Source organism: Podarcis muralis, chromosome 11 (genome assembly GCF_964188315.1).
Source record: "Podarcis muralis chromosome 11, rPodMur119.hap1.1, whole genome shotgun sequence".
Classification (NCBI taxonomy): Eukaryota; Metazoa; Chordata; class Lepidosauria; order Squamata; family Lacertidae; genus Podarcis; species Podarcis muralis.
This window is the reverse complement of record NC_135665.1, coordinates 22,830,755-22,855,405: the sequence shown is the minus strand read 5'-3', so window position 1 is coordinate 22,855,405 and position 24,651 is coordinate 22,830,755. Positions and strand designations below refer to the sequence as shown.

Below are 24,651 nucleotides of genomic sequence, written 5' to 3'. Positions count from 1 at the left end.
ATTAGAGAGATGCAGATGGCCATGCTACCTAGCAATTTTCACCTCGCTTACTTCAGCTCCAATTATAGTCCTTCCCTACTGACTTACACTGTATAAATTACAAAGTCAGAAGGGCAGATGACTGTTCACCTGTTTCTATTCATAAAGAGAAGTCTAACACTTTCATTCTTTTTCTGTACAAAGCATGTGATCATAGCTTTAATATTTGTCTGGAAGTAGAGGTAACTTCATTTCAAAACAACAGCAACGAAGCAAGGAAACAGATTAATGATCTTAGTGGACCAGCTCAGCAGGATGATGCATGCAACATTTCACAAAACACAGTGGGCACAATCCACTGGGCAGGGGTAGACTTTGGCAATATGGCGCCCTGATCGAGGACAAAATGTGGTGCCGCCCCTTCGTATTTCTTATTTTTGCAATAATTCCTATTGGTACAGTTGCTTTTTAAATGGATCTTCTCAGTATAAGTACCTGTATGGATATAGGTTTTTAAGTTCTTCTACTTTTGTGCTCTCAGCTCAGTTCCCTGTGTGGGGGAACCGCCCACATTGCCCTAAATATGGCACTGCACTGGGAACGTCTCTTGGTCCATGGCAATTGCTGGGAATTGTGCAATAAAACATTTATGTTCTTGCATGTGTCAATGGAAATTGGGCTGGATGAATTCCTGAGCCCGCTGTGATTTTGACTCTAGTTGGTTTCCAATTGTAGTTGGAAAGATGGAGAGCCTCATTATTAACAATGCAGCTTAGTCGGATACGACCTTCCAACTGTACAATTTTATGATTCTATGACCATTCTTAAGCAACTGACGTAGCTCTCCATGTGATTAATACATTAGAATTTCTAGCTCACCCTGTTCTTAAATTATGACGTATTAAGAAATATATATGTACCGTATTACCCACCCCCAAAAGCAGACTCTTTCTTATGCTGTGAAGTAAGGACATTGTTTCCACCAGAAGAAATTAAAGTGTCTCCCAAAATAAACAGGACTGTCATGGGCAACAAAGTGAGACAGATGCTAAAACAGAATCCAAGACTTTTCTCTATCCCAGTAGCTGGACGAATTACTAAATTGATGTCCAGCAGTTCTACACCTGCCATTTTAAGAAAATGGGATCACTAAACTGTCCTGTCACCATTATAACCAGAAAACTGCAGGCACTGACCCTAAATAGCTACCTCTGTCTTTGAAAGCAGGAGAAATGACTTAAAACTGTGAGTGTTCAACTTTGGCACCTTCTGTATCAATTTCTTTGCCTAAAAGTATATATAGAGTCACATTCTAATGGCATGTTCCAGCATTAGGAGGAAATGCAGTTGTATTGCTCCATCTTAAATTCTGGCCTATCCTCGGGAGACACCTTTCTTCTCGCTTGCTGCGTCAGTATCTAGGTATAAATGAGCCAAAAGAACATTTAAAATACTGATTGCATCAGAAGCTTTTGTGGGCTAGATCCCACTTTACCAACTTTCAGTTGGTAAATATAGATAAAGTGACAATTGCAAACTGCAGGGCCTAAAGACCATAAATGTAAGTGGCCTGGCAAGTCTGTGACATTTCTATGCAGAGTTGGAAAATTTAGAACAACAGTAAATGGTAATAATACAATTTCCCTAGTTCTGCTGTGCCAACCTAACCCGTGTAGTGGGTTGCAAACATATGATTCTCTAATGATTAATACTTAAATGAATTGAATCACATTATGTAAACATTATATGTATCTGTCAACTGAGGATAATGCTGACATAGTGGTCTATGGAAGGTTATGCCACAAGAAATCTGCAAGGCTTTAAGGTGCCACAGGACCCCTTTAGTTGTGTTTGTTGCAATAGATTAACACAATTACCCTTTGGGAATAAAGTGGACCAAGCTGCCATTTCTGTTGCTTATCTGTTGTCTTGTAATGGATCCCCAAATTGCTGCTGCGCTGACCAGAAATGACTTCATTGATTTACTCCAAGCCATATCATGTTGCCATCCCTAATGATTACTCATAATTGGAGAAATACCCATAATGATAAGGGTTCCAGAAACAGACCCAGTGAGCTAGGATTTCTTTATATTAAAAAAAAGCTGTCTTGGTCTGTTAATAGCATACTATATTATGCAAATGTATGCTGGTTTGCAATGCAGTTCCATATTTCATGATGACATTCTAAATGAGGATATCATGATGACCATTAATACAATGAATCTTAATGCCATTGCATTGATTAAAAAGTGCAAAGCCCCACTGCTTTCCTCCTGCAAGCCCCTTCTCCCTACCTATCCAAACCTGAAGAATTAACTAGACATAGTATTGCTGAATAATTCATTCCTTGTGTTGACATCCTCCCAGCGCTTAGCAAGGGGGGAAATGCTTCATATTTCACCATGCATGTTGTTTTGCTTCCTCATTTATCCCTCCACTTGCTGGCATTTCCTATAGACCATTTGCAGGCTAAATTGAAGACAATAGCAATGCCCTCTACTATGTTTTCGATATCATCGTTGGAGAGGGAAGCTGGCTTTTACCATGAAGTTGGCATTTTTTCACAGGGCTGCGGCTTAGACATTTCCATCTTTCAGGAAGAGATCCAGGGCTCAGAGAGCCCTGCGGCAAAATGCTCTTTGGTAGACCCTCTCTTGAGGTTGATGCTTACATGGCAGTGACAGCAGCGATCCAAAGTGGCTGGAAGTTGCCATTTTAATTTCCCAGAATGCCCCAGAATGCCAGGTGCAGTCACTACAGAGGTGTTTTTTTGGGGTGGGGGGCGGGAATTGAAATGCCGTTTCTCAGCTGCCCGGGGTAGTGCTCAATGCTTGTAAGCAGATGACCTAGAATGCTAGGGCCTGTCTGTTCTATTTTCCTTGAAACTGGAACTAAGCAAATCTGTTGGTAATTCTGTTTAGGGTTCCTTTGTGTGGTAAAGGAAATAGATGCTGCGATAGTAATCTGTATGCTGTAATTTGTGCTGATCTATCATCGCACAAAGCCTATGGGGAATGGCCCCTGTGAGAGAATAGAGGTTACTTCTCTGTCACCTTTGGCTGGAGTCCTCTCTCCACACTGACCAGTTTTATGAACAGTCCCTTTATGTACTTCCACAGCCTCGCCCACTCGAAGAGGTAAAGAACATAGGAAGCCGAAGTCCCATTGAGTCCAGCATCCTCTTCTCATGGCTGCCAACCACATGTGTTCGGGAAGCTCACAGGCAGGACCTGAGTGCAACAACTCTCTTCCTACTTGCGATTCTCAGCAACTAGAATCAAGAAGCATATTGCCTCGAACTGTGAAGGTCAGAAAACAGTGCGGCCTTCCTTGGCTCCTGGCATCCGCCCTTCGTACTAAAACCAGCAGGAAAGTTTTTGGTTGGCTCATCAGTTATGAACTGCAGCTACTTCATTTCAGATACAACTCATACTCATAATTTCACTGCAGTATGTACTATATTATAGGCCGATTGCATGTCTTCACAATATAATGAATGTCTGCCTGACGTGTAATTTGGTACTATCCGAAGCTGGTCTTCGTGGCAGTACTGAGCTGCTCTTTTCAACAACATTGGCTTCATTGCCATCATTTCTGAATTATACTCTAAGCAACAACTCAAACTGTTTAACCACCTTTTTGGGGCTGCGACCGGGGGGGGGGGCAGGGGAAGACTCTCTCTTTTCTTCTTGAAGCAAAAGTCATCATCCCACTTCTAGAACAGCTCAAAAATGCTGTAAGAGCGAAAACGTGGCTGTCCTCCTCCTCTGTTACAAAGGGAACAGTATGTTTGGGAAACAGAGAGCATCTGAAAGTCATTCTTGTTCCAAAGTGTCTGGAGAAATTAATCTGAAATCCAGATGAACAGATGATACAGCGACTACAAGACTTCCAAGTGATAATGGATATTGAATTAAGGGTGAATTTGGCCCTGACAGGACAACCAAAAGGAATTTACCACTTGGATAGATATGCTTGCATCTCATAAGACTCTGAAATCAAAGTGTTGCATAGCTGATGGCATTAGATATTGGCACAGAAGGCAGGCGCAACGTCCCTTTTGCAAGACTGCACATCTATGCCAGAGATGCTTACCTTGAGAAGGGCCACATAAGGACGTCTATGCAGCTTTCTCTGCTTATGCAGTCATAGTTGGCTTCTGCCCATGATGCTGCAGGAGAGCGCTGGCATTTAAAGTCCCAAACTTCCCAAACTGAGCACCTGTGTTCAAGGCTACTGGTTTTAATACCTAAAGGTTGCAGCTGAAAAGAGCTGAAGTACAACTTCCTCATAAAGGGATGGTATGGATGATATGGCACAAAAGGGTGTCGAAAGGAGACACAGCAGTGTTGTACAAGTTTGGAAGCCTAAAATGTAACAATTATAACACACAAGAAAATATGTGCTTTGATGAAATGGCTTGTGTGTTAAAGCAACATTAACTCCACCTGTTGAGATAGGCACAGCAGTTTTCTCTCCCTAAATCTCACAATTTTGAATTTATGGGACTGTGTTGAAAGATTTGGAATACTATGAACATAAAATTAATTGATGGTGGTTATGAGGCACTGAGGAAAGAGGGTGCTAAGCAAAATAATTAAGTACACTTACCATTCCCAACTGCAGTTTTGGGGGTGTCTGGTGCACTTGGAACTGTAGCCTAGTCTGGCAAGTGCATGTCGGCTAGTCAGTTGTATTCCAGGTCATCTATGAATTGTATTGGCTAAAGGCTTTACGGGCTACTTCACATGTCAGAAATATGATCAAAGACTGAGCCAGCACAGAAGTACCTCATCAATGATGATGACAAATGAGCTCAGTACACCTAGAGCGAGATGGTGGGCAAAGAATAAAACCATGAACCAAGTAGGTCTTTCAGAACTGAATGCCATTTTTGGTCTCCCCTCCCCCAAATGTAACCTTTGGCCAATTGAGCTCATGCAGAATGCAATTTCAATAAGGGAACCTGCATATGCAGCTTTGCGGGGTGGGGGAGTTTTGAACAGTTGTGCTCTGTGCAGAACTGCCATTGAAAATGGAAAGCGACAGCAAGTCCAGAAAACGGTTGTGTACTTTTTATCAGGAGAGAATGTGGATGCAGTTACCAGGCTAGGGAACCTGTGGTCCGTTACATGTTGTTGGACTCTGCATCTCCCATCAGACCCAACCAGCATGACCCGTGGTCAGAAAGGATGGGGTCCAATAACATCAGGAGGGCCAGAGGTTTCTCATTCCTTCTACAGATTTATCTAGAAATCTGGGTTCTTCCATACACTCCCCCCCCCCCCGCTGTGTGTGTGTACATGAGTACTTCTCTGGGTCTTTGGCTCAGGCCAGCAAAATGAAATCATAAGAGCACTGTTCTTCATGTGGTATTTAAAAAGTGGTTCACATTTCTGGAACGGATAAGAAGTTAGCAATTCTGTTTATTCATGGATAGCATGTCCCCATATCTGATTAGTAGCAGGGTTTGGGAACCTTTTTGGCATACAAATTTAAGGATTGGACTGATTGGGTAAGTTTTGATGCATTGTTACTGTTCCTATGGAAAATGTTGAGTCCCTTATTTTGTAAAACAACCTCCATTCACCACCACCACAATGGCTTTTATTTATTTTTTAATCAGTCTTGCGAATAAGTCTGCAAAAGTTACTAGCCTGCGAAACTTTCCCAGTTGCGTCTTTCAAGGCCAGTTGGTGCATCTGTGGGTTTGGAAGAGCCTTGGTTCTGTGGTTGCCCAGTCTGTGTGTCTCAGTGCGTTTCCTGTGCATTGGGTCTGAAGGGTGGAAATGGTGATCCCATTTCATGTCAACAGAGGCAGGGTTTTGCTTAATGCCACTGCTGGCCCCAGTGGTGGAGGAAGCTAGGGTGGCACGCCCAGGGGTAGCGCGCACCGCGGGGCCCCCAGAGTCTGCCTGCCTCCTGTGACTCAGCCGCCCTACAGCTGAGGGGGAGGCAGCGGGCGGATCGTTTGGGCAGCGCAGAGCCTGTACGTGCCCAAGTCACTGTGTCTCTCCCAGGAGAGACATGTGGCTCGGGCGTGCTGCAGGCCCCGCAGTGAGTGTCACCCAGCTTTTTGTCGCCCCCCCCCCCAGTGGTGACATCCAGGGTGGCCCACCTCCACCACACACCCCTTCCTCCACCCCTGGCTGGCCCACCGTGGTCTTGCCATGCTGCCTATCTAATCAGTGCAGTCTTCGCATTTTGTACAGCTGCCTAACACTAGTGTGAGGTTGTGACTTGTGGAGCTGCAGGTGTGTGGTGCGACCTTGGCATCTAGTTTTAGCCACTTTTTGTCTAGCGTAGCAAGCCTGAGGATTATGCTGCAAGCTGCTCTTCTGCAACCCAGAGAGCCACCAATTATATTCTGTTGGTATCCGCTTAAACAACAACAGTTTGTTCTTCTATTTTTGTATTATTTAGCACTAATCAAGAAAGAAGAACCAGGAGACAAAATAGAAGGTAGAACAGTCTGGTTTTATTACTTTATGTCATCAAGAGACTTCCCCCCCGCCCTTACCTTGCCATTTTTTCCTTTTTCTATTTTTAAAATCTTAATTTTTATTTATTTTTTTGCTTTCCTTTTTTTTTAAACAACATACATTTAATCGTGAATCGGATGTTAAGGGAATGTGGAGATGAAGGGAAGTTTGGTGACATCACAATATTTTACAACTTTACAACAAATGAGAGTCCGAATTGGTTGCGTCTAACCAGTGTATAGCAAGAGTGGAAAGCAAAGGCACACTTAGGTCTAAGAACCTCTTCACGCAAAATGGGGGTGGGGAGAGGTGTCAGGTGGGGGGGAGCAAGGGAAGGATCTGAACAGGAAAAAAACACCACACTCAAGTACAAAATGGGCACCTCAAGGTTAACCCAGTCTTTGTCAGGGTGTATATTACAAAGGCAGAGATCTCTGTACAAAGCTGCAGTGATTATTCATTTCTACATCATGACAGAATGCTTTGTTAAGAGGCAGGGAGGGGGCCACTGTGCCCTTCGCAACTCCAGAGGGTTGAGCTTGGGGAGGAAAAGACTGCATTGCTCCTTTTCTTTGCTGATGAGTCCCCTGCCACCTGCAGCTTAGGAAGAAATGAAGAAACAAAGCCAAACGGAAAACCCCAACAAGAAACATAGCTTTGACTTCAGTAAGCATAGTTCACGAATGGTGGACGAACCAGTTTAGTCAGAGAGGCAGAGTTGAAAGCAGGGAGTATGCAAGCACCATTGGTACACACACTTTGGTTTTGATCATCCAGGCTCTCTAAACGACCCCCTGTGTGCTAACCAACTTGAGAAGTTTTCCTTTCTTTATCATTAAAAAGCAAAACGCCCCCTCCTTCCCAAATCCAGCCAAATAAATCCAAGTGAAGTATAAAAACCCTTCTCTTAAAAAAAAAAAAAAGTCCGTCCCCAAGCAAAAGAAAAAAACCAAACCAAAATAACTATCTCCTCCCTCTCAAACATTCAATCCAGGCAATATAAAACACACACACTCTCACACCACTTTTTGCTACAGTATGTTGACAGAGTTATTAAAAACAAAATACATGCTTGTGCATGAAACCACCCAGAAATTGTGAGACCACACACACACACACACACACACACACACACACACTCTGTGCACCCACATTTCAAACCCCACAAATGGGAGCAAATTAAATCAAAGTAGGAGCCCCTCCACTTTTTTAAAAATTAAAAAAGGGGTTATGCAGCATCCTTTTGGGTTTGCGTTACTGTAGCTGTTATTGGGAACCAGCAGGAGCCAGCCTGCTTTATATTAATTTCCATTTCATTTTATGTGCTGTACATAAACGCTGTGCGAGGGTGCCTGGTTTTTTTTTTTTTTTTGCTTTGCCAGACAGCACCTAGTGCTTGCCTTCAGTTCACACATCAGACTTTTGATGACAGTCCTCTAATGACTTCTTTGCTGGTTTGTGAGTAAGACTACATCACTATGCAGAAGGGATATGAAAAGATTCGGGTAGAAGGAATAGCTGCCCGCAGTACGGAGATGATACTGCCGGCATAGCCCAAGGGGTGGTCTGAGAACCAAAACTAGAAAAGTCACACTGAAGCGATGTGCATTGTTACTGCCTCGCCTTCTGATGAGCTGGAGTGTCGCTGTTACCGTAACCTCAATATTCTTCCTTGAAACGTGCATGTTCTCCAGAGGAGTAATTGAGGATGGAGATAAATAAATATCTGATTTATTCTAAAGGGAAAGGGGGCACACACGACAGCTCACAAAGATACACAACTGAAGGGTGTAAGGCACAAATTTACATGTGGAAGAAAGTAGGGTATTCACAGATGTGTTTTCCACCAACAAACAACGCTCTCCCCTCCCTGCCCTTGTGCGGTTAAGACCATGAGCTATGCACGGCAAAAGCCAGCATAATATGGATGAGTCCATGGCGTTTGTGGATTTTTGTCTGCCATTTCACATGCAAGGGTGAAATGGGATGGCAGAAAACAAAGCTGGTGCCTTCACAGAAATGATGAGCTATTGACAAAACCATGTTCACAGCAGAGGGGCCAAGGAGGGCAGCTTTCAACGCTGCGGCAGGAAGTTACTGTAGGAAGATAGGAACCTTGTTGTGGAACGGGGTGGTTTCTCTTTGACTACTGCCCGGCACGGAGGCTGGAAGGCAAGCTTATCTGACATTTAAATAAATACTCCCCTTTTTTTGTTTTCCAGAAAGAGATCAGAGAGTCCAAACACAAAAGTTCAAAATTCCACCTTCAACTTATTTAACTCAGTGAATTTATTGGAAAAATAAAAAGAGTTTTAATTACTCCAGTTAATGGGTTTCACGTTAAATAGGCATAATTTTCAACGTATTTTGCTTTTTTTTCCTTCTGGAGAGAGCTGCTCATATGATGATATGCAGAAGTAATTTCCTTAGGAATAATAAAAAAAGACAAAAGGATGAACAATAAATAATAGGAGTTACTTGCGTTAACAGTCACATGTTATTCATTAAAAGAGAAGAGGGGTGGAAACCTAGGACAGAGTGGTTGCCCAACATGGCAATCGGCTATAACCAAATGGCTGTAACACTGATGAGCATTTCACAGTACCTGCACAGAGTAAATGTCTGCCACAGTTCAGTTAAGAGTTAGCTTAATCAATGAATTCCTTCCTTCCTTTCCGTTTTCCTTGTTTGGGGTTGTCGTTTTCCCCGTTTCCGTCTTTGCTTTCAAAGCACTCAAGTTCCCAGATCCGGAATTGCGCAATGTGCAGTTTCCGAGTGAAGTTATCACAGTCATCATTCTCGTGTGTGCTTTTGGCTCAATGTTTTGTGGTTAGTCTTTTGAGTAAAAGAGCTGTTGCATCGTGGGGGTGGGTCCTACAGTTGCAAACCATGTATTGCATGACCCGATTGTTTACCCCCCCTCCCTTAAAAAATAAAAATATTCCACTTTCCCCAGAGAGCAATGCATCCACAGGCTCAGGCAGCTTCCTGGTCAGTTGAAAAAGAGCATTGCCGTTGCTAAACACTGCCTTTGTAATGGCGTACTCTGGTCACCTGCTGTTCCCCCCCACCCCACGGTGATTATGTACATGCATCGTTAGGCTTCATGGACGTGGAAAGAGGGGAGAAGGAGGGCTTGGGGGGTACGTCTGGTTTTAACGACGGTGTGCGTTTCAACCCTGATCTTGTCAGCGAGTTGTATGTCGTGAGGCTGGGCTGCCTAGATACAGTCACGGTCTGACCCTGAGCGGCGTGGACCTGTATAGAGTCCACCCTTTGTGGGGCAGGAGGGGGGTTGTCCCCCCTGCCAAAGCTCTGATTTCTCGAGAGGTGGGAAGAATTAGAAGAATTAGTGTTATTCCTTTTGAGGGTGGAGGCCTGGTGATTTCTCGTAAGCGAGTTCGTGGCGTAGTTTCTCTTGTAGTCCACGTTATAAGCGGAAGAATGCATTTCCAGTCGCTTGCCCAGGCCGCCCTGGGCGAGGGAGGCCCCGGGAGGCCCCAGGGAGGCTTCCCTCTGGGGTACTTTGGGCGGCATGCTATCCAGGTTCTCCACCAGGTTCACCCCGTGGTTGGGGCTTTTGCTGCTGAGATGCTCCTTGATGGTTTTGTACTCGAGGGTGGCGTTTTGGTCCTCCATCGCCATCTGCGCCATGTCGCTCATTTTGGGCTGGTCGACGTACTCGTGCTGGTAGCCTTGCTGAGAAATGGGCAGGACGACGACGCTGGGGATGTGGCTGGGAGAAGCCCTGAGAGGGAGGTCGGTGGGGATCACGGGGGATGCCATAGGGGGGATGTCTTTTGTGCAGGCGTTGATGAGGTTCTGGTTCCTCTCCCAGTCTCTGCTGCCGCGGCTGGGCTTCCTCTTCTGCTGCAGCGTCGGGGTCGACTCTGGAGTTGGTAGAGCGGCCAAGTCCAAGTGATGCTGGTCGGCTTTGATGAGCATCTTGGCGGTGCTGCCCGGCGTCGCAAGCTTGCCGTTGTGCATCAGCGGGGTGAGGATGGCTTCCGGCTTTGGCTCTTTGGACTGAGTGTCCCCAAAGAGGCCACTGAGCTTGGTGACGCTGCTCATGGAGCCCCTGCGGGATTGGGTCAGCTCCTTCTCCTTCCTCTGCACGATGGTCACGTCTCTGCGCCGATGGTCGCAGATGCAGTACACTATGATCCCCGAGAAGACAGCCCCCATGACAAAGGCAAGAATGACTGCAATGGCCAGGAGGGTGACCGGCACCAGTTGGTCGTGCCCTTTGAGATAACTCTCCCGAATCACTCCTGCAACAAATATCATAAAGAGGTAAGCAGAGAAGCACAGGGGGGGAAATGGTTACGGTCAGTGTTAATCCATTTAAAGACATTCTCTAGATCAGGGTTTCCATAACTTGGGTCTCCAGCTGTTGTTGGACTACAACTCCCATCATCCCTAGATAGCACGGCCAGTGGTCATGGATGATGGGAAATGTAGTCCAAAAACAGCTGGAGACCCAAGTTTGAGAAACCCTGCTGTAGACACAACTCCTGCATTTTGAAAACAACTCTTAAAGATGTGGCGATGAGTGACTCGGGGTGGTCCCAATATTGAGTGCTCCTGCAGTAACTGGTCACAACCCAAAGACCAACTGAGGCTATTTTTGAGATAGGTCAAAAGTGGTTTGCCATATGGCACGTGGAGTTTGGAGCAGAAGCCCTGAATGAGTTATATCATTCTTTGGCTCTTGAGGGGGGAACCCCTATTATGGGGTGGTTGTCTGCATCACATCTAGTTGAGCACTCACGTACGTTTTGGTCTGGTCTCTTAAGGAAGACCGAGAAAACTCAACCCTCATCCCCATTCCAAGTGGTATTTTCCAGTCAAAATTTGAAAAGCAAATGAAACATCCTCAATGTGTATCTCTCTTTGCAGAGAGTCGTGCCAATCTTTATTTCCAGAGATCTTCCTTCCTGCTTCTGCAGAAACCTTGCCATTTTATGGTATATTGCAGCTCCTAGGAAATCTCCCTGCAGCAGCTGGCCTTTTTAGCACAGTTAATCCTTTTAAGCGTACAAAAAATAAATAAAAAAATGATTTGAATGTACCCACCAACTACCATACAGAATATTAAGGGAGAAAATGCAGAAATAAATATATTTTTTTCCAGTTGTATAGCCTGCTGTGCACCAAAGCCTTTAGACCTGCTCACACATACACAACAACACTTGCAAGGGGAAATGAAGGGGGAAACAAATAAAAATGTAGGGGGAAAAACCTTGAAGCTCTTTCTGGACCAAGGTCATGCTACACAGGTGAAGGACTATTCCTGTACGGTCTCCTCCAATGCAAAAACATTATTCCCTGCTTTATACATTTAACTGGGGATGCTGCCAAAATTGCGGGGCCAAGGAGTAGACAAGTTCCTCTTTCTCAACCTTAGCTAGCCTGCAGTCTGGGTCCTCTGAGTGCACATGTATAGAGATGTGGTACGTGCAATTTCTCTCCTGCTGAAAAATAGTGCGGGTGGTGCAAACTGGGCTGTTAAGTGATGATGTGTTCACATGGAGCACTCTGTTGACACGGGAGGCTATCTCTGCGATGGTGAGACTCACATTTGGTCTCTGTCACACTGTTTCAGAGCTTTCTGAAGATGAATAGATGAGCCAGGTTTATGTAATGAGGAACCAGACCTGTTTCCCTCCCCCTTGTATTCATCTATGGTCTAAAAGTCAGATCACAGCCGAATGCTGAAATCTTGCTTTTAAAAGTGGTGAATCCCTATCAAATTTTGGAGACCATCTGAACCCAATACCAAGTTATTATAGTTAAATGTAAAAGTACCATTATTGCAGCAGAGATCGAATGGGACTGGTTTTACTGCATGACAAGGCTTTATGGAAGATACAGATCATTTGTAGAATAAATTGCAATCGTATTTTAACGTCGTTTGCATGCAAACTATCTCCAAAGAATACGGCAGCAGAAATTGAGCCTCATGGAAAGCATTGATAAGCAGCCCTCTAGAATTATTGCTCAGCTGTGATAGATTTGCTGTCCTTTTTTAAATAATAGTGTGTATGCATTTATGGTATATTTGCATTCAAAGCAGGAACTCAAATGCTTTCTGAAATTATAAAATCCAGTTGTGAAATTAGTTTTGCATGGAAATGATTGCATTGTGACGAGCAATTAATAATTTCATATAAGGAATGAGCAGCAAGGAGAATTTCTCCCTTGGAAAGCAAATGTTAACGCCCTCAGTTGTCTCACGGCCATTTCCCACTGCATAATAGACCTGGGGGAGAGCTAGTTTCATGGGGCTTTCATGTCAAAACTTCTCTGCATGTAAAAAAGGTTACAGAAAAAAATCTATTCCTCTTTCTCCTCTTTAATGTATATGCCAGGGGTGGAGAACAATTTGCAGGCTGATCTTCGCCTCCTGGGCTTCCTCATTTGTCTCCCAAGGCTATTATGTTCAAGCTATGCACACACCCCACTTACACAGTGAAAAGGCTGTTTTCTGAAGTTGGTTTCTGAAGTTCCCAAGCTGGGTGTTTGGAGCCTTTGAAGCAGTGTATTAAGTGGCGACCTGGTGCCAGGGCTGGCCCAAGACATTTTGCTGCTCAATGGCACCCCTGCCCCCATGACAAAGCCCCCCCAGATCCATCCCCTTCCCCCTCACCTGCGGTGAGGGGATGAAACGTCCTCTGCCTATGGACTTACTGTGCTCTGTTGCAGATTGTGCACAATTCCAGAGTAGATTTCTGTGGTATGTGTAGCCGATCGACAACCCTAAAAGCCTGCACAGGTTGGTTCTAAGTAGTGAGTGTTATCAATCCCATGGGAATAAACTGGTGCCAAACAATAAAGGACAACACCCAACTAGACAGCTCTGTCCGTGGCTAAACTTAGTATAATTTCTCTGGCTATTTTTGCTCGGAAAATGCCATCAAATGCACTGCAAAGCATGCGACTCTTCCCACAGTGAAGTCATTAGCATGCATCTGTAGAAAAGAGGCTCCAATGATTGTGGTTCTTTACAAAAAGGCTGTCTCCCCCCCCCTTTTTTTTTATCACATGCAGTCTGGGAGACCAAAATAGTCTCAACATGTTACAAGCCTGAGTTTGTCTTGTCTGTAATCACAGCTCGAGATGGCAAAACACCAAAGGAAGCCTTAGTGTCTGTGCTCTCTAAAAATAGATTCTGGAGTAGGTTACACAGGGAAAGCAAGTCTGGACCCCGAGTCAAAATCTTTGCTACGGTTCATTTGTTGGTGACGGAAACAAACAGGCCTGTCTTTGTGGCATTACTGCCTCCCTTTAACATTTCACAGATGAAGATAAGGACGTTCTTGTAGTCTTATAACCATCTCACATCAGGGATGCCTCCCCTTCTGGCCATGACATAATGCTGAAGACTTTACATATTCCTGCCATATGCTGTATCAGTTTCCTCCTCCACAGCCTATGTGATGTAGGCACAATGAAGCAGGGTGTGTGTGCAGCTGTAAACCGATTATAACACTTCCCTTCTTTTACAAGTTAATGTTTATTGGATTGTTAAATCTCACAGTGGATCTGGCCATACCTGTAATGGGATAGCAGCAACTCAAAAACCACCCACTGATGTTTTCTATATGAAGACACACCTCCCCTTCCACCACTGCTTTGGGCCACATGTGTGCTCACTTCCAGAAGTTTAGGAGAGGCATTTCCAATGCCACTCCTTCTTAACAGCAAACTAAGGTGAGGGGTGCTGAAAGAAATGGAGCCAAAATGAGGCCATCATCTTGGCTGTGAGTCCTGGAAGACCTTCTCCCTGGCTTGCAGGCCTTTTCCCACCAGGTCTGACAGGGCCCTGACTGACTCCAGCTACAGAAGCTGAGGCTGTTAAACAAACTCTTGAGCTAGGGTGTTGCTTAGGGTTTCTTATTAGAGGGCTGTGATTCCTATTATTGCTATTACCGTATTTTTTGCTCTATAAGACGCACCAGACCACAAGACGCACCTTGTTTTTGGAGGAGGAAAACAAGAAAAAAAATATTCTGAATCCCAGAAGCCAGAACAGCAAGAGGAATCGCTGCGCAGCGAAAGCAGCGATCCCTCTTGCTGTTCTGGCTTCTGGGATAGCTGCGCGGCCTGCATTCGCTCCATAAGACGCACACACATTTCCCCTTACTTTTTAGGAGGGAAAAAGTGAGTCTTACAGAGCAAAACATATGGTAATTTTTTGCACCTTTATTTTAGATATTCTTATGATCTGTATGGAAATTGTTCCATTTGGCTGTGTACTTCTTGATGTTTTATTTATTGCTTATGACTACTTTTGTTATGCTTGTAATTATGTAATCCATTTTATGTTGTAAGCTGCCCTGAGCGTGGTTTGAACTATGGAAAGGCAGCATGCAAACAGAACGGTGCATGTATGTCTTAGCACTCTAGGGAAAACCTTAAGGTTTGCTGAAGTACAACATACCTTAAAAAAACAAGAATGCAAGATGTATAGAGCTAAAAGCTCTATATAAAGCACCCCAATGAGAATTGAGCATGCTGTGTAGCCACAGAATGCTAAGCGTTATTTGAGCTTCTTACAGCCTACAGTGGGCAGACTTCAGGCTTGTCAGATCTTCTCTGCTTTATAATAGAACCCTAACATCTACCACCTGTAAGAAGGTAAAGGGATCCCTGACCATTAGGTCCAGTCATGACCGACTCTGGGGTTGCGGTGCACATCTTGCTTTATTGGCCGAGGGAGCCGGCGTACAGCTTCCGGGTCATGTGGCCAGCATGACTAAACCGCTTCTGGCGAACCAGAGCAGCGCACGGAAACGCCGTTTACCTTTCCGCCGGGGCGGTACCTATTTATCTACTTGCATTTTGACGTGCTTTCGAACTGCTAGGTTGGCAGGAGCAGGGACCCTCCAACGGGAGCTCACCCTGTCGAGGGGATTCGAACCGCCGACCTTCTGATCAGCAAGTCCTAGGCTCTGTGGTTTAACCCACAGCGCCACCAGCGTCCCTTCTCCTGACTGACTTATAGCTTTCTGTAAAATGGTGTAGATTTGTGGCATGACCTGCGCAGGAATGACCCACTCCTGCTTAGGAGGTGAGAACACTGCAGCATTTAGGTTGCAGGTCGCCTGTGTCTTCAAAAATGGCAAAGCAAGAAGGTTGATTCTTCAGAGGCAGAAAATAGGGTTCATCTAAGGGAGGCTTCACCAATCTGGTTTCCCCCAGATAGCAACTGTGCACCAAAACATTTGGAGGGCACCACCATGGGGAAGGCTATTGTATGGAAATTAGGGACACAACTGAATTTGAATTTCAGGACCACGATGGCCACTGCATGTTGCTTCTCTATGTTCCATCCTGGCAGAATGTTTTTGATCACCTTTAGCAAAACCTGCCAGTAAAACGTCTTGCCAAAAGGCGCCTGTTGTCAAAAACCCACACCATTTACTTAAAAAGCGAACTTTTTAATAGTCTTCAGAGCTGCAGCAACCCAGTGGCCGCAGTGAATGGGAAACTGAGAGCGCAGTGTGGTTTCCTCAGCGGGAATCTGTCATCGTCTTCTTGTTTTCTAATATAATGTGGACCAGATGGCAATGCAATAACGCCATCTCTCTCTCCCCCCCCAGACACACACACACAAATGTTGGCATAGATGGAAATGGGAGCAAGGCTCGGTAAATGAAATATGATGTGATCATTGGAAGGGATGAAGAGGAAACTGCTAATTGGGATATAAAGTTTCAATGACTAAATGTGCTGCGGTAAGGAGGCAAGCCATGAGTTGTAAACGCAGCAAGCGTGGCGGCTATTTTGAGATTCTCATATTGAAATTGTGCCCGCTGTGGTTGGGTGGGAAGTCACCCACATCCACTTCCACCATTTACAGAATTTGCAAAATTTAAGCCTCTTTTGCACATGGGCAACATTTAATTTCCACTACTCCTATTTATAGATAGATAGATAGATATTAATTTATTTTATTAAATTTCCACAAATTTCACATATAATTCCAATACGTACCGGTACATTTTTTCTTTTATGAGCTGCCCATCCCATTTTCCATGGTGTTTTTTCATTCTATCTATTTGCTGTACCCTATCTTCTCTATTTTATACCATAACCCTAATATGATACTCTCTATTTCTGTTGCTCATAGTTCAAATCCTGTTTGCAAATTCATCATATTATATTTCTTTAAATAGTCCAAAGAAAGCTTCCATTCTTCCATAACAGTTCTCTTATTTATTTGCAGGTAGCCATCTGATCTTATTTTGATTTTAATCCGATTATAAGCTGTATTTCAGTCAATTGCTGAATTTTATGTCTTAATGTATTATATATATTGATGTTAGCCACCCCGAGCCTGGTTCTGGCTGGGGAGGGTGGGATATAAATAAAATTATTATTATTAATAATAATAATAATTTTAACTTAGCTTTGCTGTTTCAGCATAGTTACTCCTTTTTTGTGGGGAACACCTTTGGAATTATGGGTGCTATCCAGTCATACTCAGGAGTAGCCCCACTGATTGTCAATGGACTTCATTCCATCAGGCCTACTCATGGCTAATGTTGGGTATCACCCCAAATGTTATTGTCTGGTGCCATTCATCCCTATAGTGGAGCTGTAAGAGCTATCATATCATTTCTGAAACTCAGTGAATTAGCGTTCAGTGTTGCCTTCAGCACCATGTGTTCCTAAGATTATTTCATGTCAGGAAACTTGAATATCACTTCCAAGTCTCCCTGCCGTCCCCCGCTAGGCTGGGACTTCCTAAATGTGTGAATTTAAAACAGATTTGAGTCTTGTTATGTGCAATGGAAGTTAAAACCAAGAAATGCTTAAGTGAAAAGAAATTGTGCACGCTTCAAAACATATTCGGGGATACATAAACCATCTAGCTTGTTCTTTTACAGAATTACACTGGAGGATGCTTTTGTTGCTTAAGATGCAAATGCCTTTTCAACTCTTAATCCCATGCTGTAGGTTCTGTTAGATCTTTATATACATTTTAGGACCTTTCTGCTACGCCTGGGATGAGCTAAAACACATCCAGCTGTTTACTTTGGGAAAAGCTCAAAGCAGCTGGGATACATTAGGTTTCTATATGCTTATGAGAATATAGCTTACTGCAGGGTTCCTGACTAATTGCAGCCTATATCTCATCTTCATGGGTCCCATTTCAAGGAACATTATTTCTCTGATGGCACAAAACAAATGGGACGTTGCCACCAAGGCCCTGTTGCAAATGTAAGGAATGCTATTGTGAATTCTGGGCTCCTGGAAATTTTTTAGTTCTGCCTTGCTCCTCTCCTGTCTGTCACCCACCCGCACAGGGCAACTGTCACATGAGCAGGAACTCGCAAAGAGCTCCTTTGCTGTAGCTTTCTAAAACCAATGGAGGCATCTCAAGCCAACAACCCCTAAGGGAAAGTAGCAAGTATTTCTGTTTCTCTCTTTTGGTTTAACTTAAGAGTGCCTGACACTTATTTAATCCCAACAGCCTTTTAAAAACTGAATAGGGAACTGCTGTGAACGGATAAGTGGCTGTACACACACTGTGTACCTTTAAAAAGCAAAGCAAACTCAAAACACATTCTTTCCCTCACAGGAATTCTGGGCCCTGTAGTTTGTGAAGGATAGCTGGGAATTGTAACCTGGTAAGTGAACTACAGGGCCCAGAATTCTTTAAGGAGAAGAACGTGCTTTGGATGTGTTTTTAGTGTGTACAGTTCCCCGTAGTGCATGCCCCAGCATGAAATCGGATGGAAGGAAGGTGTGAACCAAATGTCCGGTGTTTTGTCATGAACAGGGAACCAAAGTTCAGCGGATGATACAAATCACCCTGGTTTAACATGACAGTGTCAGTTCATGCCTGCCTCTGTCTGTCCCCTGCTTACGAGATGACACTGAGGACTCTGAATCCACACAGCACTCATGGTTGTGTAAGGGCAGGGAGAGTGCAATTAATAAACATATTTAAAATATATTTATTGTCCCTCCTACATCACACTAAGCCAAGCAAAATGCGAACAGGTGGAACTAATTACCCAACCCTTGGATTAAATATCTCAGGTAGCTAATTAATAGGCATTTGATCCATGCAGAACATCCTCTGAGATTCTTGGGAAAGTGCTAATAAGCTGTCAAAAAACCCGCTGAAAGGCAGACCTTGGCTCTTGGAATTAGTCCCCTCCGTTTCAAAAAGTGTGATTTATAGGAGTTAATGATGAGAGATTGATGCAGTCTAGTGGTGGAAAATCAAATACGCAGAACGTGCCACTGAGAGTATTTATTGTGTATTTGGAGACAGATAGCAAACAGGGTTGCCGGGAGGTTAACTTGCTTCTCTGAGGCAATATTATAATAAAAGACATGCTCTCTTGCAGGGGCGCCGACTTATAAAAAATATTGGGGGGGCCCATACCGGGGTCCTGCCCCGGGAAGTTTTCTAAGTTCCCCGCTGGGCGGGGCCGCTGCAGAAGGGTGAGTGGCGAGGGCGGGACGGGGCCGCTCGCTCCTTTCCTCGGCTGCCCTCGTCGCGCGCCTTGGCTCCCGTGGCCGGCGAGGGGAGCCCGGGCCGCGCGCGGCTGCTGCTGCCACCGCCGCCTCTCCTGGGGGCGCCGCCTCCCCGGGCGGGAACGCTGCGGGTGCGCGAGGGAGGAGGGCGGCCCCCGGGGGCTGGGAGAGCCGGGCTGCCGTGGCCGAGAGGGCTGCTCTGCCGGGCGCCGCTGAATATAACTAATAACTTCCTTAAATTATTGGGGGGGCGGAGCCCCCCCAATAAAATTTTTGAGGGGGCTCGGGCCCCCTCAGGCCCCATGGAGTCGGCGCCTATGCTCTCTTGTTGAATGAATTTATCTCCAAGATAGAATCTGAAGCCTGAAGTAAATCCAGGGAACAGATTTTGCTGGGTGGAGGGTAGTGGATGGGGCAGGAATGTAAGGGCATTATGCTTCCCTTCTCTTAAAACAACTCCATGACCTTGAATAATTTCAGTGAACCCCCAAAAATTTAATTTGGAAGTACAATGCGCATGTGTTACAGAATCAGCAGTGTTACCTGCTCTTACATTGCACATCTTCTTGGCCTAAGCATTTATCCTGAGATATAAGCCTTGTAAATATACAACTTATCTATGGGATCAAAGATCCCCGTGGGTTAACTAATTTGCTCCTGTTTCACTTCAGTTCATTGTCAAACTGGATGCAAATCCTGAACCCATTTACCTGGGAGTAAGCCCCTCTTGAACTCAGTGGAGCTTGCTTCTGAGTAAATATATAACTATTATTTTTTAAAAAAATATTTTTATATGTGTTGGAAGTACAATGTGGTAATAATAATAAATAATGAAGTATACGATTAGCTATGTTAAGGTTAACCTGAGGAATTTAAATTTTCAATAACAGGTGCAGCCCCCACACTATTGCTGAAGTATGCGCCCCAAGCTTCCACTGGCACCCTTGGACTTCAACCAGATGCATGCAGATCTAAAGGTAAGTCCCAGCGAACACAGCAGGACTTCTGCATGCTTAGATTCATATGAAGAGACTCATATGTACCTCTCTTGTGTGTGTGGGTTGATTCCCACTCACAATCGCTACAAAATTAAGAATGGGAATATGGCTAATCAGTTTTTAAATAGCAACGAAGAAACAGCATTTTGTGAAACTTTGAACTCTCAGTGTCACCCAGCATATATTTTGAGCCCTCTTAACTGGCAACAAACTCTGCATTTACATATTGTCTGTCTTATGCATATGGCGCATTAGGGTCTTAATGCAACAAGTCCCTTAAACCACCACTATTGTGCTGACATGAAAGGCGGGATACCTGGGGCCCTGCCTGTTGACACCCGCCCCACCCCCACTAACAGGGTAAGTTGCCTTGGGGCAAGAAAGTTGACTAGGGTTCTTTAATTCTGGAAATCCTATTAAGTCATTTTCACTTTTAAAGGTCTCCCGAGATTTAAGGGATCACAACACAGATTAAACGCACACAGAACAGCACACTCCTACCAAGACAACATCCAGGGTTTTTCTCCATAAAACATTCATGCTCTTTCAGAGCCATAGTGCAAAATTTGCAGAGGCATTTCCAAGGGTGTTTTCCTGTGTTTGCTTCAATATGGGCATCGGAAGAGATGCCTTAGACTCAAGATTGATTTTTCATGTTAGTAGTCCTCTTTGAGTTGTATACTCCTGGATACAGCTTTCACCCTGCTTAATAAAAAAAAAAACCCTCCCCCACGGACTAATGCAATGACAAGTTGGAAAAAAGGTGGGGCCATTATTTCAAAGAATCCGCATAAAGTATTTAGTTTTAATTAATTGCAAATTTAATTAATTTGCAATTAATCCAGAATGCGGCAGCTAGACTGGTGACTGGGAGTGGCCGCTGGGACCACATAACACCAGTTCTGAGAGACCTACATTGGCTCCCAGTATGTTTCTGAGCACAATTCAAAGTGTTGGTGCTGATCTTTAAAGCCCTAAACGGCCTCGGCCCTGTATACCTGAAGGAGCGTCTCCACCCCCATCATTCAGCCCGGACACTGAGATCCAGCGCCGAGGGCCTTCTGGCGGTTCCCTCATTGTGAGAAGTGAGGCTACAAGGAACCAGGCAGAGGGCCTTCTCGGTAGTGGCGCCCGCCCTGTGGAACACCCTCTCATTAGATTTCAAAGAGATAAACAACTATCTGACATTCAGAAGACATATTAAGGCAGCCCTGTTCAGGGAAGTTTTTAATATGTAATGCTGTATTGTTTTTAACACTTGATTGGGAGCCGCCCAGAGTGGCTGGGGAAACTCAGCCAGATGGGCGGGGTATAAATAAATAAATAAATAAATAATAATAATAATAATAATAATAATTTTAAGATTAAGCACGGGAGGGTTTTTTTTTTTATTAAGCAGGGTGAAAGCTGTATCCAGGAGTATACAACTCAAAGAGGACTACTAACATGAAAAATCAATCTTGAGTCTTGCTGAGACTGTGCCTAAGGCATCTCTTCCGATGCCCATATTGAAGCAAACACAGGAAAACGCCCTTGGAAAAGCCTCTGCAAATTTTGCACTATGGCTCTGAAAGGGCATGAATGTTTTATGGAGAAAAACCCTGGATGTTGTCTTGGTAGGAGTGTGCTGTTCTGTGTACGTTTAATCTGTGTTGTGATCCCTTAAATCTCAGGAGACCTTTAAAAGGTTAGTGGCGAAAGATACAATTGCTTTGTGCCATGCTGACAGAGTCTATAGGCCTAGAACAACAATAGAGTAGCAGCTAGAAGACGAAGCCAGAAATTAAATTTCCAGCGTTTTGCTAACAGATTGCTCAAATGCCTTTCCTGCATCTAGTGTCCGTCAATAACACTGCTGTTGGCTTGCTTAATGAGATGTTTGTGTTTGGCAAATACTTTGAATCATGGCCATCACTGGAACAAAGCCTGATTGGATGGTATATATGAGTTGGAAAGGGGCTAGAGGAACAAAATTTGCCAAGGCTTTTGTTGGTATTGTGCTACTGGATTAGCTAATGACATGGATATGTATAAGCTATTTTATCTTAGGCATCCCCCACCCCCCACACATTTGAAGCTCTTGGAATGGGTCCAAAGAGAAAGTGAACCAAAATGGGCAATAAAATATTGGGAGCCCATTCTATAACTTGGCACTAAAGTATCCTGGACTACAGAGGTCTAAGTAGGAGATTAATATGTGTAGTAGACTTTTGAGTACTTTAGCTAAAGAGTAGCATTTGACACTGTTCACAGTATGAATGTGTGTACAGTGGTGCCTCGCAAGACGAAATTAATTCGTTCCGTGAGTTTTGTCGTCTTGCGATTTTTTTCGTCTTGCGAAGCACGGTGTCGGAAAAGTTTTGTAAAAGCTTCAAAAATCACCAAAGTCTTCAAAAACCTCAAAAAAGGCTACCACACTATGAGTTGCTCCTCGAAGTCAAGTCGCAACTGTATTAACAGTGTTAAGAAAAAGGAAACAAACTTGCAAGACGTTTCCGTCTTGCGAAGCAAGCCCACAGGGAAAAATCGTCTTGCGAAGCAGCTCAAAAAACAAAAAACCCTTTCGTCTAGCGAGGCATTCGTCTTGCGAGGTACCACTGTACACTGAACATCTAGGAGGGGGTGATACTGTGGTGGTAAGCCATGACCACAACCTATGGACAGGAGACAGGATCAACAGGCATAGAAGAATTGCGTTGGTGGTCCTGACCTCCTTAACCTTAGTTTACCCCACAAAATCCTGGAAGCTGCAGTTTCCTACTCACAGAAACGCAATGTATAGTACCCCAAACAAACTGCAGTTCCCAGGATTCTTTGGGGGAAGTTGCATGCATGTGTGTTGGATGTACATTTAACATATGGTATGGATCTGCCCTAAGTGCAAGCATGCAGAGTTTGTTTTCATATGTTGAAATGAATATGCATAGGCTGGAAGCAGAGCCTATGCTCTGTTGACCCTCTGACCCTTTTGCCATCTGTAAAGGTCCCTATCCACATACAGCTTGTATGATCCTAGGGAGCATACAAAATGCTGTGTGAAGGTGTCTAGGTTGCTACTGAGGCCTACTGCCACAACCCTGCTTTCCCCCAATGTGCATTCACCATGAGAAGAGTGCCGTTTGCAGGCCTTAAAAAAAGGTCTGAGGCTGAAACATTATGTTTAAAGAGTGGCAGGGTTTAGCTATCTTGCTCAGCTCCCTTGCCATCAGCCATGCTCTGGTGTGTGAGATGAGCCAAGGCTTCCTCTCAGCTACAGGGGGGAAAGGATGCTCCCCACTGCCTCCCCAGCCCAAACATGGATGCATGCCTATAATCTGCTTTAGTTCTACACTTGCTGAGTGCCAAACGAATATATTTGGCTTCAAGATATAGAGGAATGGAGAACCTGTGCTACTCGTTGGACTCCAACTGCCTTCTGCTCTGTTCAGCATGGCCAGAGGTCAGGGCTTATGGGAGCTGTAGCTCAACAGCATTTGGAGGGCCACAGGTTTCTCATCCCTGCTGTAGAGTTGGAAGGGACCCTGAGGGTTATCTAGTCCAAGGCCCTGTGATGCAGGAATCTCAAATAGATCAGACATTACAGATGGCCATCCAACCTCTGCTTAAAAACCTCCAAGGAAGGAGAGGCCACCACCTCTCATGGGAGTCTGTTCCACTGTTGAACAACACTTACTGTGAGAAAGTATTTCCTGATGTTTAGTTGGAATTGCCTTTCTCCTAGCCTCCAGAGCAGGAGAAAACAAGCTTCCTCCATCTGCAAGCTCTTTAGATATTTGAAGTTGACTACCCATATCTTCTCTCAGTCTCCTCTTTACCAGGCTAAACATATCCAATTCCCTCAATCATTCCTCATAAGGCTTGGTTTTCAGACCAGCATCTTAGTTGTCCTCCTCTGCACACTTTGCAGCTTGTCAGGGCGGCACCCAGAACTGGACACAGTACACCACATGTGGTCTGACCAAGGCAAAGTAGAGTGGTACTATAACTTTCCTTGATTGGGACACTCTACTTCTGTTAATGCAGCCCATAATAGCATTAGCTTTTTTCACTGCTGCATCACACTGTTGACTCATGCTAAGCTTGTGGTCTACTAAGACCCTTTGATCCTTTTCACATGTACTACTGTTAAGCCAGGTGTCCCCACCTGCTGCTGGTTATTCCTGCCTCAGTACAGAACCTTACACTTGTCCCTACTGAAATTCATTTTGTTAGTTTTGGCCCAGTCTCCAATATGTTTTGGTAATCTTGAACTCCTCCTAGTTTGGTGTCATCCACAAATTTGATGAGCATCCCCCCAGTTTCTTCATCCAAGTTGGTTATAAAGACGTTGAACAACAACAGGGCCTGTGGCACACCACTTGTCACTTTTCCCCCAGGATGGCGAGGGACCATTAGTGAGCAGTCTTTGGGTTTGGTCAGTCAACCAGCTACAAATCCACCTTGTTTTTGTACCTGTCAGGAAGCTGGGAGCTGCAAAATGCCTGCCACAGGACAATTAAATTGGTGCATCTCCACTGCTCCTATTTGGCGCCACTCTGCAGACGGGTAGCAGGCACTGAGGGGCACTTCCCTGTGGAGTATTTGGCGCTCCAGCTGCCTCACAGATGAAGAGGTAAAGACAGTCTGTATGCTTCCAGCTACACCAGGTCCAAGTTGGAGGTAAGGAGCAGAGGCACCTGCTTGTCCCTGACC

General features: G+C 44.6%; 2 protein-coding genes across 8 annotated transcripts in view; one reads left to right on the top strand and one right to left on the bottom strand.

The window, feature by feature from the left end:
• The window catches only part of COMMD10 (COMM domain containing 10), a 133,173-nt gene extending 113,283 nt beyond the window's left edge, over nt 1-19,890 (top strand). The window contains exon 6 of the mRNA XM_028749376.2: nt 19,852-19,890. Coding sequence (XP_028605209.2) covers nt 19,852-19,875 — 24 coding nt within the window. The 3' untranslated portion in view covers nt 19,876-19,890. The remainder of the gene's footprint in view (nt 1-19,851) is intronic.
• SEMA6A (semaphorin 6A) overlaps nt 7,378-24,651 on the bottom strand; it is a 182,291-nt gene continuing 165,017 nt past the window's right edge. For all 7 annotated transcript variants that reach the window (XM_028749366.2, XM_028749370.2, XM_028749368.2 and 4 more), the window contains one exon: nt 7,378-10,734. In XM_028749366.2, the coding sequence (XP_028605199.2) occupies nt 9,545-10,734 (1,190 nt within the window). In that variant the 3' untranslated portion in view covers nt 7,378-9,544. The remainder of the gene's footprint in view (nt 10,735-24,651) is intronic.